General features: G+C 40.6%; 1 protein-coding gene across 3 annotated transcripts; it reads left to right on the top strand.

Annotated features, from left to right (window-relative positions):
• Positions 1 to 583: 583 nt before the first annotated feature.
• wdr3 (WD repeat domain 3) lies at positions 584 to 14995 on the top strand. 3 transcript variants are annotated; one of them, XM_086267324.1, is made up of 27 exons: positions 584 to 820; positions 2126 to 2326; positions 2434 to 2643; positions 2874 to 2992; positions 3091 to 3169; positions 4353 to 4448; positions 4806 to 4907; positions 5183 to 5284; positions 5827 to 5927; positions 6278 to 6382; positions 7563 to 7793; positions 7920 to 8013; positions 8244 to 8345; positions 8487 to 8569; positions 9713 to 9851; positions 9956 to 10012; positions 10105 to 10205; positions 10604 to 10715; positions 11977 to 12111; positions 12197 to 12247; positions 12328 to 12393; positions 12766 to 12858; positions 13415 to 13465; positions 13574 to 13617; positions 13727 to 13855; positions 14459 to 14552; positions 14651 to 14995. In XM_086267324.1, the coding sequence occupies exons 2-27, from the start codon at positions 2153 to 2155 to the stop codon at positions 14804 to 14806; spliced, it is 2826 nt and encodes a 941-aa protein (XP_086123450.1). In that variant the 5' UTR covers positions 584 to 820; positions 2126 to 2152; the 3' UTR covers positions 14807 to 14995. The 3 variants fall into 3 exon arrangements, with proteins under 3 accessions (XP_086123450.1, XP_086123451.1, XP_086123453.1); XM_086267325.1 differs by having other exon boundaries at positions 750 to 820; positions 2083 to 2326; XM_086267327.1 differs by lacking the exon at positions 584 to 820 and adding an exon at positions 974 to 1155.
• The last annotated feature ends 4593 nt before the right edge of the window (positions 14996 to 19588 follow it).

Below are 19588 nucleotides of genomic sequence, written 5' to 3'. Positions count from 1 at the left end.
TCCTTTAGAAAAAGCCAGTTAGGACTCCATTAATTATGTGTTTCCTTAATTTTATCATTATCAAGTAGTTAGTGAAAGTCTGTTCTCCCTCTCTCTATAGTGGCGGTCCCATGTATGTGTTACATGTTGGAATTACAAACGAAATACAATGCCATGTGACTATGATTATTCTGACCTTTCAACTATTTTTTAGAGTATGTTTAATGTACTTTTACTCTGTTCTTTATAGTTTTCTGTCATGTCTATACTCTCCTATTAAAATAGCACACGCTTTTGTTTTGTATAGGTTAGACAAACACTTTTCCGGTGCTATTCACGAGATCATTTTATTTTTCCGGTGCTAGTCAGCTGACTTAAAAAACACTTCCGGTATGGTTGCTTAGGGATCACTGTGGAGTCACTTTATTGATGTAAACCGCAAAAATCATTGGCTCTAAGCCAGACGTCTCTGTCCAAAAATTAAACAAACAAAAACGAGTATCTGTAAAGACCTAATATATTATTTTATTTTGGACTGTACATTCAAAAATGTATAAAATGTCTTTTTTTGGTATTGCAGTCAAAAGCAATAGAAAGAGCGCAATCGAGAAAACAGAGAAACAGAAAGGTTTCTTTGACTCGCAGTTCACTGCTAAAATCCTATCTAAATATTTTAAAAATATATATATTTCCAATAGACTGTATCTGTGTGCATAGTTTTATAGGCAAACTAGCACTGCATGGTATTGTTTTAGTAACGATTTGTGATAGATTGGTTGGGTCTGAAACAGCAGCCGAAGTCAGGCACTTCAAGGTAGTTGCTAGTTGTCACACTTCAAAGGTAAGAGGACCAACATAGACGCTTTACATTGACGAAACAAACGCAAATGTTGTATATAACGTTTAGAGATATACATTTATGTTATGGTTACTTTTATTAAGTACAATTATCCAAGAATTGTTTTACCACGTGGGTCTAGTAACTGAGTATCATGCTTAGGCACACTCGATTTGGGTCAAATTTGTCTCCGGGCGGGCGGAGGTTGACGTTGTCGTGTTGAGTCAAATGCCAGAAGCGTAAACCGGCAACTCTGCCTGCAGTTTTGTGTACTAAAACGAACGTACCCGTATCTGCGAGGACTGATGTGCTATACCTTGCTACACGTTTACTAAGTAGTACGTATTTTTGGTGTATTATTTTAAAGCAGGATTTGCAAATTATGAGGAAAGGACATAAAACGAAGGAATAGACCAACAACACTGAATCGACACTGCAGAAATAAAGGCCGTAGTTCGACACATTATAAACAATACGAAAATACTTTACACCTCATTAATACGGAATAGCATACTAAGATCAGACATGTATTAAGTATGTAGTGTCTTATGCTGGTATAAAACAGAAAACCTTATTTTTGAAAACTGTGATATATTTAATACGCATACGTGGTAGAGTATATATTCTAGATAGCAGGGACAAATTACAGCACAAATTAAACCATGCTATATAGATAAAGATTCGTCATTTTATTGCTGTAAATATCTATTAATATGTGGACTCTTTGGTACATTTGATATACAATGTATTTCGTCTTTGTTGTCATGATGGAAAGCATGCATTGTCAACGATGTTTCCATTTTTGTGGCAACATTTGCCAACAGTTGCACAAACAGAAAGCCAGGTCCTTAAAAAAGAGAGGGGTGCCCTGATTGTGCAAATGTGGTTTAGTACCAAAGTTTAAAATGGTTCATGTTTACAGCAGTGTTTATGTGTTTATGCCTCCTGTTGTATCTGGAAACTGGTTTTTCATATAAAAACTATTCACGATCTTCCCCACACTATATTGGAACATTTAGCACAGGAGGCATCAAAGCCACTTTAGGATGACATGATAACTAATAACATGTGGGTGTAATGTTCAACTTTTCAAACAGTGTTATAAAGATAATAAAACAGTTTTCTGTATCATCTTCATGAAAATGTAGACTTCAATATCTAGCAGAACATGCTGAACTCTGAACTTGTCTTAAATTTATTCAGACATTATGTAGAATCAGGTGGAGCCAATCAAGCACTGAGTCTCTGTTTTTCTTCCGTAAAAGGTGTGCACAGTAAATTTTTCTCCTGTGCTCTGGTGTGAAACAGGATTCAGCATCACCTTAGCTGCTGGTCATGGGTTTGACCAAGCAGTACCTGCGCTATGTTGCCAGCGCCGTTTTTGGGGTCATTGGCAGCCAAAAAGCCAACATCACGTATGTGACCCTTCGAGGAGGGGAGAAGGGGCGCTATGTGGCTGTGGCTGCATGTGAACATGTTTTCATCTGGGATGTTCGAAAAGGAGAGAAGGTGAGGTTCAAGTGTGATTATAGCAATGCGACAACTCATATCCAGGTACACTTCCCTTCAGATTTTATCTGTTCTTATCTTTATTCTTGTCATCTCTGTGTGTGTAGGTCCTGATCCTGCAGGGTCAGAAACATGAGGTGACCTTTCTCTGCCCTTCACCTGATGGAGTTCATATTGCCGTGGGTTACGAAGATGGTGCAGTAAGAATCTTCAGCCTGCTGAACGGTGAGAGCAACGTCTCCTTCAACGGCCACAAGTCTGCAGTCAGCGTCATACACTATGATGCACTCGGGGCGAGACTTGTTACTGGCTCAAAGGTGAGTGTGGCAGGTTGTTCCTTGGTTTTGTTAAGTGTTGACGTGTTTCTAAACTCAACATCAAAGTGACAACAGTTACACGAAAATAAAGGTGTTAATATAAATGGAAGATAAATTGGAGGTTTGTTTGTTGAGTGGTTTACTTTGCCTTTAAAAATGCTTTTTTATTTTACAAGACGGACTGTGAGTTGCAAGGAATCACCTCAGTTAACTGTTTACTCCTCTCTTAGGACACAGATGTGATCGTGTGGGACATCATCAATGAGTGTGGGCTGTACAGGCTGAGAGGCCATAAAGATGTCATCACGCAGGCCCTGTTCCTGAGAGACAAGAACCTCCTCGTCACATGGTAGGACACCGTGATGTTTACATTGTGTCTCGTCTACTGGATTGTATATTTGAAATGGAGGTTTGAAAAGCTAATTGTGTGCTCTGCCCACCGTATAGCTCCAAAGACAGTTTTGTCAAGTGGTGGGACTTGGACACACAGCACTGCTTTAAGACTATGGTGGGCCATCGCAGTGAGGTGAGATGCTTCTTTCTCTGCATTTAGTCCAAGTCCGTTTGTGGAATTTCTTCCCTTCTACATATTCCACACATGTATGACTAGGGCTGGGCCAGATATTGTTCACAATAAAACCCCAACAATCAGACAACCTCCTCTGAACTTGCCAAGAATGGAAAGAAAAAAACTCCCTTTTAATAGGAAGAAGGTTGCAGCAGAATCATATTCTAGCCTTCTGCCACGATTAAGATTTTGTAAAAGGGAGCTACTTCAGCAACCTCTAACAAAGTGTGATGCTTTACAAAATGTGCAAGAAAACGCTTCCTGGTGACGATGGAAACAACAAACTTGAGGCAAAAACACACCATCAAGTACAACCAGGCTATGAAGGAGGAGATGCTAACAGCTGATGATGTGCAACCCAACATTAAACAAATGACTCACCTGAGCAACACTGGAGCACTTGCTACTTACACTCCATATAACAAGAAGCACAAACAGTGGATGGAAATTACTGATGCAATCTCCTGGTGCTAAAGGAGGAATTTAAGTAACTGGTTAAAAAGGTCGACCACATAGTACCAGAGAAAACACTAGCTGGCCTGCTTTTGTGCTTACATTTGACTTATGCTGCGTCACTGCATGTAATGCTGTGTCACTGCTATTGGGCTATAATGTGGCTGCTGCTGGCAGTAGATTCACATTTTGAATTGGGTAGTCTATCTCTAATGACAGTAACTCATCACAAGAACAGCATGTTTAATACCTTTTCTTTTGTTTGCACTAATAAACACTGCTGGCTGCAAGCTGCACTCATTGATACAGCATTTATTGAGTATTTTTTGTTCTTTAGTGTCAGAAATATCATTATTGCACATTTCCTTGACATCTTGTGATAGCATTTTGAGGTAATATCACCCACACTGAAGCTGCAGCGCACAGTGTGGTTCCAAACCTGCTCTGGCATTAACCTCAGGACAAAAACTGTGAACTGGGAGCTTGATGGCAGGATTTTCCATGGCCAAGCAGTTCCTGTAGGTGTACTGTGCAGTACTTTGGTCCATATAGTGGAGCTCTTGTGACTAGCTGCTTTCACTGGAAGGAAATGGGGATTATAAGAGACTTTCCACTGGAATTTTAATGTTTTTCCTAGATTATTAAGATGACTCGATGTTTTTGTTTTAAATGTGTGTGTGTATGTTAGGTTTGGGGTATGGTGTTGCTGAGCCAGGAGAGTAGGCTGTTGACGGGCTCTGCAGACAGTGAGCTTCGAGCCTGGGACATCAACTACCTGGAGGAGGTGAGAAAGGACTCAGCTGAGCACTTTTTTCTCTTCCTCCCCCAACTGCCCTTTACTGAAAAAAGACAATCAGAGAGAAAGCAAACAGTTTTTCTTGAGATCCTGGAGTCTCTCCCCTAATGTGCGATGCTTTACTTTCTATGAAGATGTCATGTTTTGCTTTTAGTAGTCTTTCATTTCCCTTTTGTATTATTTTGCCTGTAATTTTACACAACACGGGCACTTTTTTTTTCAATTACATTAAATTTGTTATTGAAGTTAATCAGATCCTTATTAACTGTAGGTTTTGGCTCTAAAAACGATATTAATGGAGTTGTTGTAAGGTTGTAAAACTCTGTCTGGTCGCGTCCTGCGCAGGCAAAAGCTGAGGGTGAGCCTACGGTGAAGAAGGGAAAAACTCTGTTGGTTGATGATGATGAAGAAGACAATAAAGAAGACGTGGATGAAAGCCTTGAAGAGGTAAAGTAGCATTCATTGCAGTGAGGGTAAAATGATTCAAATGCTCTGCATGTATCAACTTTGTAGTGGAACGTCATTCTTTATTAAGCAGTGTAGGTCTCAGAAGGATAAAGTCAGTGCACTGCCACATTTTTGTGCTGTTGATTCTTTTTTTTCTAATGTTTCACAGTTGTTAATAGTTCCAATTATTCAACACCATCTTCAACTAGAGTATTTTTGTAAATTAAACCAAATTCTCTCTTTAACATTTATTCTTTCTTTTTCTTTTTGGGCAGCGCATCCTATCTTGTGAAAAGGCCGGCTCCATCCTGAGAGAAGCTAGAGATCGCGTCGTCTCACTGACAGCAGACCGCCACGCCAGAGTCATCGCCTGCCACGTTAGTACTGAAGCATCTTACAGCTCCTTGTGACTCTGCATGATGTCTGGAATACACAGTATTTATATGTGGGTTGAATGTAATGCTTGCTCGGTGCAGTTTGAGCCCACTGAGACCTGCTGTAGTCATGCTGTAGTATGTGTTTCTTCTTTCACTGGTAGCTTTTAGGCACTCATCAGTAGTAAGGTCGTCTTGTGGCTTTTAGTCAGTGTCGCTAATGTAATGTGAAAGAGATCATTCTGACATCACTAATGTATGTCAGTTCACAACCTGCTGTAATTGTCTGTATATTCATTTGTTTTCTGATCACATGACCTGATGGTTAAATGCGATTAAGAATAGTTTCAATGGTTTTGTTTTGTTGGTCAGACTGATTGCTGAGTTATTTCCTCCTATACAGTCACACTGCCCGTCAGCATTTGCCTGACAATCAGCTGTAATTTAAACATTGCACATACTAGTTTAAATGCCTTTGTGTTTGTAAACTAATTTTCTAGCTAAAAGCGATTGATGACACACATTATGCCGTCTATGTCTTTCAGGGCAACGACTCAGTCCTGGAGCTCTTCACTGTGCTGTCAGAGGAAGAAGTGCAGAAAAAAATGACAAAGAAGCTGAAGAAAGCCAAAAAGAAGGCCACCAAGTAAGCGCACATGTATTCTGTTCTTTGGAATATTTGCACATTGACTGTTACTGTTACCACCGCACAACCAGCGCTAGTTTTATTAGCCAGACATTCAGATACTGAGGTGGACAAATTTACCAAAGACAATTAAACGCGTGTATTTCTGCTCTCTTCTGAGAAAGCTTCATATGAATGTCGCTAATATAACTCCAGTACTGACACCACCTATCTTGACTACTTCTAACACACTGATGTCAGTGGAGGTGGAAGGACAAGTGCTAGTGCTGCTGCCTAAATGATTAGTTTCAGCTTTTTTGTTATTGTTGATCTCCCTTTGAACTGATGATTATTATCCCTGCTCTCTGCAGAGCTCAGGAAGCTTCAGGTGAGGAGACAGAGGAGCCCGTGGTGAAGAGGATGCTGAAGGACGAGATCATCAGACTAACAAACATCAAGGCATCTTCCAAGATCAGGTCAGTGCAGCGAATTATGCTCTCTCTAAGATTTTGAAACTTAGGTCCAGATAGCATCCGAATAAATGTTAAAATGAATTTTCTTGTTTCAAATCTAACTTTTCAAACATTTTGAATTCACTTTGCTGCCGCTGTTTGTCTCTTTATCTGTGTTGATCCAGTGACCCTATTTCTAAACATTAAGCCACAGTTACCTGTAGGAGATCAGGAATTTCCTCTGATCATGGTTGTTGTGTGCATTGCCACCACCTGCTGGACATTGAAGTAAAAGCGGAGCATGCAGGAATGAAGTATTATAAACTGCTCTAATCGGCCTTACATTGCAGTACAATTCCAGACAACTAACAGTCTTTAGTTCCTTGAATAATTTCATAGGATGAAATAAGGCTAATTCATGTAGAAAAATAACAAAATGAAGATTCATGTCATTTAAAAGCACAAGTTCTTACCACCTGACAATAGTGGTGCTGCACAAGATTTACAAATAGAAATAAATATAAAATATAAATTTTGCAAAGTGGAAAAAAAAACATTTAGACTTCTTATTCAAGTAAGTACAGATCAGGACACAATTATTAACCCCCCTATGAAAACAGCAAGTTTTTAAGTTAAACAGGGCAAAGAGTATTTAACATAGCTTTTTCAAACATCAACATAATTTTGTCCTTATATGTAAATAGCTCAAATTGTGTACAAGTTGTTGATCTAAATCAGGGCTGCCCAATCCCAGTCCTCGAGAGCTACTATCCTGCAGCTTTTAGATGCATCCCTACTCCAACACAGCTGAATCAAATGAATGGCTTGTTATCAGGCCTTTGCCAAACACGATGGCATGCTGAAGAGGTAATCAAACCATTTGATTCAGCTGTGTTGGAGTAGGGATGCATCTAAAAGCTGCAGGACGGTAGCTCTCGAGGACCGGGATTGGGCACCCCTGATCTAAATATATCTGAAGTACCTGAATTATGTAGGATGGCACTTTCCAGAATTAGAAAGGTTGTGTCTGGCTCCTCTCTTATTTACACAAGGGGGCGCCACAATAAATGGAACCACATATTTGACCTGATGCATCCCTCCCAGGTACTTGTGTCACAAGTCAGGGATCTTCGCTAGCCACGCTCTTCGGAATCAGGGGTCTGTTCACATGTACACACCATCCATGTCCTCTGTCCCCTCTCAGGTGGGTGGACTGCCTGTCATGTGCAGGTGGTGAGCTGAAGGTGGCTCTGCTGCTCCAGAATAACACAGTTGAGACCTACAGCCTGAAGACCTCACACAAGACCCCCGTAGCCGATAAAACGGCTCGCCTCACACTCGGGGGACACCGCACAGATGTGCGCACACTGGCCTTCAGCTCAGACAACCTGGCTGTCCTCTCCGCCTCCGGAGACACCGTCAAAGTTTGGAACAGGTAACACCAGTTTAGATGCAGCACGTCCTGAAAGGGTCTTATAATTAGATTCATTTTGCTGCATTCAGTGAAAAAGCTCTTGCTTCATTGGTCATTGTCTTCTAACTGTCCTGCCCACTGTGACAGATCCACTCTGCAGGTGATTCGCACCATGGCCTGCGAATACGCCCTCTGCTCCCTCTTTGTGCCTGGAGACCGACAGATAATCCTGGGAACGAAGGTATGTGGACACACTGAGTCATTCAGACACTCTGTCCAAGGCTTACAGTCAGTTTCAACCACTGTTCTCTATAAGTTATTGATGTGTCGGTGATTTAGTGGATTTGAGCGTGTAGAGTGTATTTCTTTCTGAATCCTGTAATCTAATGGCAACCATTTGGAAGAGAGAATATTGCTCCTTACAAAGTTGTAGACTTTCTTGTAGTCAAGATTGTGTTTTGTTCTTATTAGAGTGGGAAGCTGCAGATCTTTGAGCTGGGTTCAGGAAGCCTTCTGGAAACTGTAGATGCCCATGATGGAGCTGTGTGGTCAATTTGCCTGGCCCCAGATCAGGTAAACCTCACTGTACTCAGCTTGTGTGTCTGAGTGTTTTTCACACCCAACTTATCCTTTCCATAAACTGATTTTTTTTTTAAAAAATCGAAGTCTGAAGACTGATTTGATTTGTTTTTTATTTGTGTGTGTTTCCTTTAGAGGGGGATTATCTCAGGAAGTGCAGATAAGACTGTGAAGTTCTGGGAGTTTGAGCTGGTAAAGGACAAGGAGACGAGCCAGAAGTGAGTTTATTTTGTTCAATGTTCAGGATCGATGTGGTAGATTTTCAATGATCTCATAGGACCCTTAACACCTGGAATAAAGTGGTCAGGTTCAGCATAAGCTTGAAACTACTGAGGAGCTACATGTGTATATATAGGATCAATTAACATAATAAATAAAATGCTTATTTTTAATATTTTTTAAGCGTTTGCAGACAGTGACTGCCTGATGGCCAAAACTCACCAAACAAATCCTCTCTAAATACTTTGTCAGCGCTATTAACACAACTGCCTGTGGTTGTGGTTCCAGTCATCTTTGTAGAAATAGACCAAGTCTGAGCAGACCTGATCGGGACATTCCCATACATTACATGGCCTCTGTTTCAATCAACTCTCCATATTGTCAATCTGGTTGATCTTAATATTTAAATAGACTTTGCAGTGAATCTGCTGTGTGTGCGTTTTTTTTTTTGTTGTTGGTTTTTTCCATGAAGTCTTCTCTTTAACATAATCTCACAGCAGTTTGTAGCCACAGCCTTCATGCTACTGCTTAATGTTACTGGACACAAGTTTTACATTTTTTTCTTGTCTCTGAACACGACTTCTCGTCATGTCCACTCTTATCAGTTCTGATTTGTGTTCATGTACATTAAATTAATATTTTCAGCCTTTAAAAGGGGGGGAAAGGTCCACATTTCGATGCTGAAGAGGAGATGGATGAGTGAATGTGTAGTTTTGCAGACTCAGGAGGTCCCTGAGACTGTGTCAGAAAAGGCGTCCTGTCTAAATCAGTCCCAATTAGAGTACGCAGATCCATCTGCTGCGTTGAGCCCTTGGAAAGTAAGGGAAGAGCCCAAAGTATTGTGTGTCATTATTGTGTGTCAACATAGCTGACACACAGTTAATGCAATAGTTTTCTTCAACTCAAGACTCCTGCTATAACCTGGAGATGCTGGAGATGCTCTTTTGGACGGTGTGCATGTAAAACAATAAGAATGTGTCCAGTAATATCTGGCCCTAACTGCCTAATTTACTATTCCTGTTATTTGCAGTAGGTGCAATATGAAACATTGCTATATATGGTGAAAGCAGTGATGTTGAAAACTGTGTTATTGCATCACGACTTACCTGCAGAGTTGTTGTGTGTGTGTGTTTGTGACTCAGACGGCTGACAGTGAAGCACAAACGCACTCTGCAGTTGGAGGAAGACGTTCTCTGTGTGAAGTTTTCTCCTGACCACAGACTGCTGGCTGTCTCTTTGTTAGACTGCACAGTCAAGATCTTCTACACAGACACACTTAAGGTAGGCTCGACATACAAGATTCGACTTAAATTTATATTTACCGCACACTGGCTTCATGTCACTGTTTACATCATATCTACACATTCTTCCTTTTGCTGCTCCAGTTCTTCTTGTCTCTGTATGGACATAAGCTGCCTGTACTTTGTCTGGACATCTCACACGTGAGTACTGTTGAGATATTAAAATTATTAGCTGCAAGACTCACTTCAGCCCAGAGTCTTCCTGACTCTGACCTTGTGTGTCTCTTAACCAGGATAGCACAATTATTGCCACTGGCTCCGCCGACAGAAACGTGAAGATCTGGGGTTTGGATTTTGGCGACTGTCACCGCTCCATGTTTGCTCATGACGACAGGTACTGGCCAGCACAGACCCAAACCAAACAGTCAGAGGTTCAACTGGAAATAAAAGAGATTTTTACTCAGTGATGAAGTCATCTACGGGGCAGTTTAGCTTCCAACCGTGACTTCATCTCTGTGGTTAGAGACTCTGATCTGTGTCCTGTTAACTTCACACCAGCTGCTCTTTCATCTGCACGCTCCTCTGGTTTCTCATGGACCATCTCAGTTTCTGTGCTTGATGATTTCTTTTCGTTTGTTAATTAATTTTTGATTAAATGTGATTTTTCTTTCACTTTTTTTCTAATTTCCTTTGAAATGTGTTGTTGTGTAATATTCTTTCCTGTCTCCTTGTTTGAAATTGATCTAAGTCTGCTTTGTCTCATAATTTCTTTCCTCTGTTTTCTCTTTGCAGTGTCATGTTCCTTCAGTTTGTTCCCAAGACTCATTTGTTCTTCACAGCAGGGAAGGACAAGAAGATCAAACAGTGGGACGCAGACAAGTTTGAGAACATCCAGACACTTGAGGTAACAGCTTTCCCCACGCCCACCGCTCGAAAAATGAAAAGAACATTTTTTTATTCAGAGTGAAGTCAGTTAAACTTCTACGATATTAATCTGGTCGGTTAATTTAATTGTTAATTAGTTTCAGCTCCTTTGGTGTTAATGAAATTGACAGAAGATGCACTAGAGGGGTAACAATGAGACAATCCCCAAAACAGGAATGGTTTGGCAGGTGGAGGCCGCTCACATCTTTCCCTTTTCATCTTTTCTGACTGTTTCTTTTCACTAGTTTTGCATTTGGCTGGTTGTCAGTGTCACTGCCGGTAGCATGAGGTGATACCTGGACCCTATCAGATCCTCCAGGATGCCACATCAATACGTTTGTGATGCGCAAATGAAGCAGTGTTTAACCATGTCATCAGCTGTTTTAAAAATAGGTTAATTCATTCAAAGCTTTGTTTCAGTGACATCTGGTGGTGAAATAGGAGACAGCAAAACAATGTCTCAGTCGTGCAGCTGAGTAACGAGGGTTTGTATGAATGATAGAAATACAATTTGGGGAAGATGGATTGATTGGGAAGATGATTCTGTAAACTGATGTAGGAGTTGGAAGTAGGTGTGCCTGTGTAACTAGGGTAACTAATCCAAACTACACCTCATTCATGAGCTACGCAGAGAATGGCATTGGATTTATTCCTCACAGAAACACACAGATCAATTCTGGGTGATCAATTTTCTACTTAGATTAAGTTCACACTTCTTATTTATTTATTTTTTACTTTTCAAATACCAGACTGTCATAGAACACATAGGTACACAGAAATGATAATCTTTTCTTTTTTCTGTTTTATAGCATACAAAAACATAGATGGCATGAATACATGAATACCCCCCACTCCCTCCCAATAATGTTACAGAAAAATGAATTAACCCATCCAAAAAATAAATAAATAAATTAAAATAAATAAATAAATTTATATAGACTTCAGCTGGAAATCTAATTTGTAACCTACGATGTAACCGGAAACGGGTTATAACCCTACGCCATAACCAGACAACGAGTGTTATGCCGTAGGGTTCAAAGGGGTTTTATCTTAAATCAGGAATTAATTCATAATCTAATTTTTATAGCACTCCACCCAGTAGCTGTTGATACTTGGTCTTTCCTATTTGATTTTGTTTTTGTAGCTGCCCCACATTTCTTACTGCTCAGCTTCATCATTTTACATTTTGAACGTTGCCACTACGCTACGTTGTAACACTGAACGTCCTCTTTGAATCACAGGGCCACCATCGGGAGGTTTGGTGTCTGGCCATCAGCCCAAACGGAGACCACCTCGTGTCGTCATCTCACGACAAGTCCCTGCGTCTCTGGGAGAGGACGAGGGAGCCCATCATCCTGGAGGAAGAAAGGGAGATGGTGAGGTGGAGGACAGGGCCCACAAAGATGATGTTACAGTGGTTGACATAAACACCTAAACACCGCCTCCTTTTTGTGTCGATAGGAGCGAGAGGCAGAGTTTGAGGAGAGCTTGGCTAAAGGAGATGCACCTGTGGTGAGTGCTTAGTTTTCAGCTTCTACACTTAGTTGCTGTTATGTTGGATGAGTGATGCATTTATACGTTCTGCTTCTCAGGTACCGGGAGAAACGCAAGGAGAGGCAGCACCTGCTGGCAAGAAGACTGTGGAGACAGTCAAAGCTGTGAGTTCTCTTCAGTAATTAGCTGAGTTATTATCTGCACTCAAAAAGTATTTATGGCCAAAATGAAAACTTTAAGTAATCTGATTACATGTAAATTTTCTGTGTAATTGTATTCCATAAGTAGGATTGTAAAGTGTTCAATTTAACGGACTTTGGTCAAATGAAATTTACTTGATTGGTACACATTCAGTTTTTATCAAGCATATTTTCTTTAATAATTAATTAATTGAATAAATCCTTGATGATTTTCTATATTTCAGTTGCCTTTTACTAAGAATTATTCTTCATATTTATGAGGGTCAAAAATCAGAAGCCTTCTTTGTTGATCTTTTCCCTGTTTGTGCGATTTTTTTTTTTCGATTTTTTTTGCAGGCTGAGCGAATCATGGAGGCTCTGGAGCTTTATAAAGGGGAAACAAGGAAGATGGAAGAGCACAGATATGCCTGTGAGAGCGCAGGCAAAGAGGTTGAGTCATGATTTCAGTTATTCTACTTTTGCTGTGGGGTAGTGCAGTAAAAAGGCATTTTTTTGTTTTATCAATGCTCAGCTGATTCTGAGCAGAAATCATTTTTCCAGCAGCTGCAAATGCAGTGATGTGAGGAAGAGGTCAAACACCATTACCTTAGTTTTTAAGTTCCTCCCTTCAAGGTCATCTTCCTGTGCACTTCTGGACCACCCTGAGTGGTGATGCTGTTTTTGGAAGGCTCCACTGGAAGTCCTGCTCTGTCCACTTACAATAGGGCATTTGAAAAATCACCATGGAAACTACCCTACTTGCTAAATTTAGCTCTGTGCGCTTACCAGAGTGTAGTTTAAATTGATGAGTCACATAGTTGTGACCGGGCACCTGTGGCAGATCCACAATGACTTTCAGGGAGTCATGTAAATACTGGCAGAAGCACAGACTTGGGTCCAGATGTGCAGGAGAAGATCAAAGGGCACATCAGAGAAGTTTAAATCAGGTTTTTTGTTTTTTAAAAAGCATCACAGGTCACATTAAACAGTTCATCCTCTTTTGCAGCTTCCTCCACCGCAACCCAACCCTATCCTCGTGGCCTTTGGAAATGTTTCGGTAAGAGAAACAGAGTTATGAACAATAAATGTCTTCATACTGAGATCACAAATAAACCTTGTTTTCAGCTCAAGCTATAAACTCAATCTGTCTCTGCCCCTCTTTAAGCCCTCCCGCTACGTTTTAGATGTGATAAAGAAGGTCAGATCGAGGTAAGATTCAAGCGAATGATGTGAAGCTGATTACCATCTGCCTACACTGTCCTGTGCATTTAAATACACTCAGATTTTTTTCTTTTTTACGTTTTTTTGTGATCATCAGTGAGCTGGAGGTTTCTCTGCTGGTGCTGCCTTTTCCTTATGTCCCCGAGCTCCTGAAACTCTTCAACAGTTACATCCAGCAGGGCCTGGAGGTGGAGCTGGTCTGCCGCTGCCTGTTTTTCCTTCTCAAGTGAGACGTGCTTTATTATGGTTGTCTGTTTTATAGTCAGATTTAATCTTTGGGCAGTTGAGTGGTGACTCAGGAGTCTGGGATCTGCATGAAAATTTTAAACAACAAAAGATTTAAAACATAAATTTAAAAAACGAATTAACATAAGAATGGTGGGTTTTTTAGGTGTTATGAAGCTCATTTCAATGATCAAACGTTTTAACGAAACTAAAATGTTGAGAAAATGCAGATTATTCAAAGGCGCTATAAGAACAGGAAGCCGAGGCTACAAATTTGAATGGGCTCAACAAAAATGAATAATTAAAGATTGGAAAACATCGCCCGATGAGATGAGGATCAGGTTCTTCTGTGACACATGGATGAAACGGACATGAAAACGTGGATCCATATGTCCTTCTTTCAACAGTTCAGGTTGCAGGTAGTGGATGGAGGATATTTTCATGGCACACTTAAAAGCACAGCCTACCTGAGTATTGTTGCTCACCGTTAACATCACTTTATAACTGCAAGTGATGATCTTCTGATGGCTGCTTCCAGCAGGATAGCACACCATGAATAACACTCGCAAGGTGCACCTAATAAAAGTGTTTTGTTTATTTCTAGGATCCATTTTGGTCAGATCTCCAGTAACCAGATGCTGCTGTCTGTCATCGATGAACTACGGACCAATACACTCTCAAAAGTGCGGGAAATCAGAGTAAGTGACATCTGAGTGGAAGGGAGCGGGACCGAGCAAAGCTTTTTGGCGTTTAACCGATTGTTGCTTCTATTCTCTCTCCACTTTCCTTCTTTCAGGATGTGATGGGTTTTAACAGTGCAGCCCTGCAGTTCCTCCAGCGGGAGATCGAGAGCAAAGAGGACGTCATGTTCTTTGCCGACGCTACAGGTCGCCTGGAGGAGAAGAAGAAAAAGAGGAGGAAGAGGGAGAGGGCCGTCTTGACCATTGCTTGAATTATAATGAACATTTTGGATTGTTTTCGTATAAACGTCCACTCTCCACCCCATTCTGCTTTATTCCAGGAGTGGACTAGATGCCTCACACTGTTGCTTTTTATATGTTATTAAATCCTGAACTAATGTAACAAAGTGTTATTCAGTGGCAAGCTTCTTTTCCCAAATAAACTACGAGGTTTTCTCACAGTACTTGGAAGTTTTATGGGCGGGGGGGCTTTCAAAACAAATAAATCCTTGGTGGCAAAGAGAAACGTAGCGTGGATTCTCAGCATTTCCTTGTGTTTCCTCAGGTTTCTATAAAATTCATTCAAATATAGTTAAACTTTAAATAGATTCAGGTTTAAAGTAGCACTAGTACTCCATTCATGCTCGCCACAAACACAAAAGGACATGTATGATTTAAGCTGGTTTCTGATCTACAAGCCCAAGGGGAGCAATTCAGGCCCGGAGCCAAAACAAGGCCAAAGATTGTCTGGACGTGGCAGTCGTTTTGAAAGATGTCAGAGACTACCTGAGCTCCAGACCACCTGGGTGTTACCACCCTGCCCCACAGAGCAAGTCCCCTGATTCCAGTTGGCCTCAGTGCAGCCAGCCACTACTGAAATTAGGGAGATGTGGCTTGACTTTATAGCCCCAGTAACCTATCCTTGATTTATTACCCCAAGGCCTGGTAGATGGGGTAAGTATAATTCATAGCATGGGAGAAAAATCTTGGTTTCCAGTTCTGTGAGCTGCACAAATGTGAACAGCGTAGGTTTGTTGAATGCTTTCTAATCTTCTGGCCTTTAGAAAAGTTTCACACCCACATCAGACACTTCATTTTCCACAAGTGTGTTTATTTCCTGACGGTAGGGTGCTTTTTGGAATAATGAAATGAACCCTTTAAAACACCTCACACTCACTGTTCATGTACTAATGTCACAGAGGACAAAAAAAGCAAATTAACTCTGTATTTAGAGGCATGTAAAAAAAAAAAGTGTGTGTGTTTTTATGGGTCTGGATTTGGTCTCAAAGCTGTAAATATCTCACCTACCAAAATTAAAAATTCTTCAGGAAAATCCCAGGCTGCACTCTCACACACACTCAAACGACACCGGCAGCGCATTAGCACCCAACTGTGGTTTAGATTAATCATCGCAGACTGATTAAAATGGGAAAAATTCAAAGGCCTTAAATCTACAAGCATCTTTCGCCTCAAACTGAGCCAAAGTGTGTGACATTTCACTGAACCTACAGTGAGGTAACAGCATAAAATAGAGTTTTAATGGTCTGTGCAGAATATGAAACCCCAAAGCACCATTTTTCAGGGTATTTTCCTTTTTTTCTTCCTCAGTAACAGAATGTTCTGCTGACTTTCTCCCTCTTTCTTCACTCATCCTCACTGTTCCTGCAAGCAAGCCTGGCTTTATTGTTTATTAGAGCCTTTATTACAGCACCTTGCATCCCCGTGTACCTGCAAGCCGATTATTCCAAAGCTCATGTTCAGTGTTTGCAGGAGGATCCAAAAAATTAATCCAAAGATTTATTTGGGTCCTGCCCTCACGATAATCTGTAAGTTTATTGTCATTAGCGTGGAACAAGAAGGTACATCAATCTTTTTTGCCACTATGATGTCACTTTTGTATTCTTTTTGCCTTACGACCTTGAATATTCCTTAAAAAGGCAGCAGTGACTCCTTTTTTAATGGATGAAAGCCCAGGGAACAGAATGACATGTTTCATTCACTAGATGGCAGTCTTGGCTTTGCTTAAACCGGCTTTAGCGCGCCCGTTTTGGTGTCTGATCTAATGCATTAGTCCATGTTAGGATATCTCACAACTCCTGTTGCAGCTCAGGCCATAATAGTAGATAGCGGAATAAAACTAAAGCAGTGGCCCCAGATCTGAGATATTCAGGCTAAGCAGCTTCATTGGTGCTCGTACACATTTGCGACACCCATCTGTTAGTGAAAGAAGCACAAAAAACTCTGGATTAGTGTTGGATGATGCTGAGCTTTAGTTGTCGCAGGTGATCCACTTCTCTACTTAGTTCTTCTGTAATCTAAAGTGATGTCTAAACAACGTTTCTTCTCTGTAACTTATTATTTTTCCTTTCTTCCAGGCAGTGAGTATTAGCTCTCTAACACTATGTGTTCTTTAACAGTCTGTATTTACATTAGAAATTGATGGACAGGAGATTGTGTTACTTTATGCGGTCTACATTGCTATAGTCTGTTATTGTATACTCTGCATGAAATTATGTACAGCAGGATACGATCTACTCACAAATGCTGACTTGATCTGCTGCTGTCTATAGCCAGTGAATGTGATATGAGCTATAAATGTGTATGACCCATAGTTGAGATAGGTGCTGTCGGCAGTGACAGGCCTCCTGTTACAGCAGCGCTGCTCCTCTGTTGAACAGTTCACACAGCAACTCTTGAGCAGTGTGACTGAAGAAGAGCATAACAAGCTTGAGATGTTGGCACTTGAATATCTTTGTGTCCATTCTTTGTTAATGTATTTAATTTGATCAGTTAATGCTTTTAAAGTGAAACATATCCAGCAAAGGAAATGACATTTTTGTCTGGTGTAATTACATGCTGTGCTACAGTAAAGTGTAAATGAGTGTGACTCTGTAAAATTTAAATGAACAAAAAAGCAGAACAAATAATTTACAAAGGATTTTCTCCCTGAATTTAATTAAAATAAATTGTTAAAATATAGATAAAAATAAAGTGTGCCTACATTTTAAAAAAAATGTATGATTTTTGCAAATCTTAAGCCACAAATGCACTGAAAACAAAACCCTGGTGCAACGTCACTGACAGCTAAACAGGTAAATTAGTAACACAACATCCAGAACACACAGTCACAATCTAACATTCTTATTAGAAAACCTGACAATGATACACTGGTGAATGTGGTGTGGATGGCATGACGTATGAAGGACACTCAGATGACATCTTTTTCAGGGAAGACCTTTTTCAGCAAGATGTTGCTAAAATATATTTTGCATGTATTACAAAGTCTTCTATAGATATTAAAGGAGAAGTGTATTTTTCATTCTAAGTACTCACAAGGTACCAAGTACATAATGATCCACTGCTGAAAGTAATCCAAACTACAAGCTAGAATTCAAAGACTGCAGTAGCTGGCTCAATAGGAAATTCCTGAGATTTCAATTTATTTATTTTTTTACATTTGTAATCTGTTTGCAAATATTTTTTAGAGTAATTTTTGTTATTTTTTGGCATAAACGATTTCCACAGATATAGCAGATATCCACCTCCAGGTTCTGCTCGAGGTTTCTTCCTGTTAAAAGGAAGTTTTTCCTCCCCACTGTCTCCAAGTCCTTGCTCATAGAGGATTGTCTAATTGTAGGATTTTGAGCACTTTGAGGGGACTGTTGTTGTGATATGGTGCTATATAAATAAAACTGAATAGTTGTTTCACTGGCCTTTTTATCCTTTAGATGATTATTATTGAGCATGTTTATAGCAGATTTTTGAGTCTCTAACTAATGTACTTCTGGAGATATGAGACCTGACAAGAGTAGATAACATTAAAAAAAATAACATAGGTTGGAAAAAGTTTATTGTTTTATTAAAAATATTTACAGTCTGAAGCCTCTTTAAAGGTTAATCACATTGCATTGCCCTCTGCTGTGTTAGGTGTGTGTGTGAAGCACTCCAGGCATTTTGTGGAACCACTGAGGTATAGAGCAGTTACTGACCTGCAGACCATGTAACGTTTACACAAACTTTGCAACTCCAAATGTGATTTCATTTTGTTTTGTTTCTAATTAAACAAGCCAGCCAGCTCATTATTATAATATCTGATGTCTAAAACGATTCACCCGCAGCCTGTTTTGGTTCATCCGTCTGCAATGACCTCAGCACAGTCATCGTGGCGTCCAGTCAGACAGCAGCACAACTTCAACCATACAGACAGGCCATCCATCAGCCTGCCAGGCCACCAGTCATCCCAGCGACTGGCCTCGTGTTAAATCTGTGTCCAGCACTCATGAATGAGCCCATACCTGCACTGAGATATGAGGTGACGGCTCATTCTGCTGGGACGCAGTTGTAATGTGGCTGCTTCAGCAGCAGCAGCAGGAGGGGAGGACTGGGCGGCGGCCGCTGAGCGTCCAGGCAGGTTGCTGAGTGATGAGGTGATGGTGCACGCAGAGGCGGCCAACGGGGCCGACTGGCCACTAACTGCATAGCTGTGCACATACAGCCATGAATGTTTCCTTTCTTTGCATCCTCTCGGCTCTCCCCCTCATCCCTCAGCTGTCCTCAGACTCTCTACACTTCTTTCCTTGATGCTTGCATGTCTGGGTGTCTCTTCTCTTGCAGCAGATCTTTTAATATGTGCAGCACAACTGTAATATGTAGCAAAAAATGCATTAAGTAATTGATATATTGTTAATAATTATTATTAATAACAAGAAAGTTAAAAATAGAAAAAATGCAACTGTAGGATTTAAAAAACTACTTCTAATCAAACCCACGAAGTGGGATCAATAATAAATCCATCAAGTTATCAAAAAAATGGCTTTATCCATTCCTGTTTCAGCGTGCTCTCGTTACTGCCTCCAGGTTTTAATGGTGCTGCACATGTTGATGGGGTCGGCAGCTCACCTTCCTTCATTTCAGCGGAAGGGGGAAACATGTTTTAATAACCAGAGTCTGCAGAGATCAGGGGAAAGGAAACCGTTTTTTCCCTCCCGCCCTGCATCGAGGTCAGCCCCCCGAATGCCCTTACCAAACCACACACAAACGCACAACCTTCTGTA

This window comes from Aulonocara sp. 'chitande type north' Nkhata Bay, linkage group LG16 (assembly GCF_057382095.1).
Source record: "Aulonocara sp. 'chitande type north' Nkhata Bay isolate Kocher_YH1m ecotype deep benthic linkage group LG16, A_spYH_male_GT1.1, whole genome shotgun sequence".
In the NCBI taxonomy this organism is placed as follows: Eukaryota; Metazoa; Chordata; class Actinopteri; order Cichliformes; family Cichlidae; genus Aulonocara; species Aulonocara sp. 'chitande type north' Nkhata Bay.
This window is presented reverse-complemented; position numbering and strand designations above follow the sequence as displayed.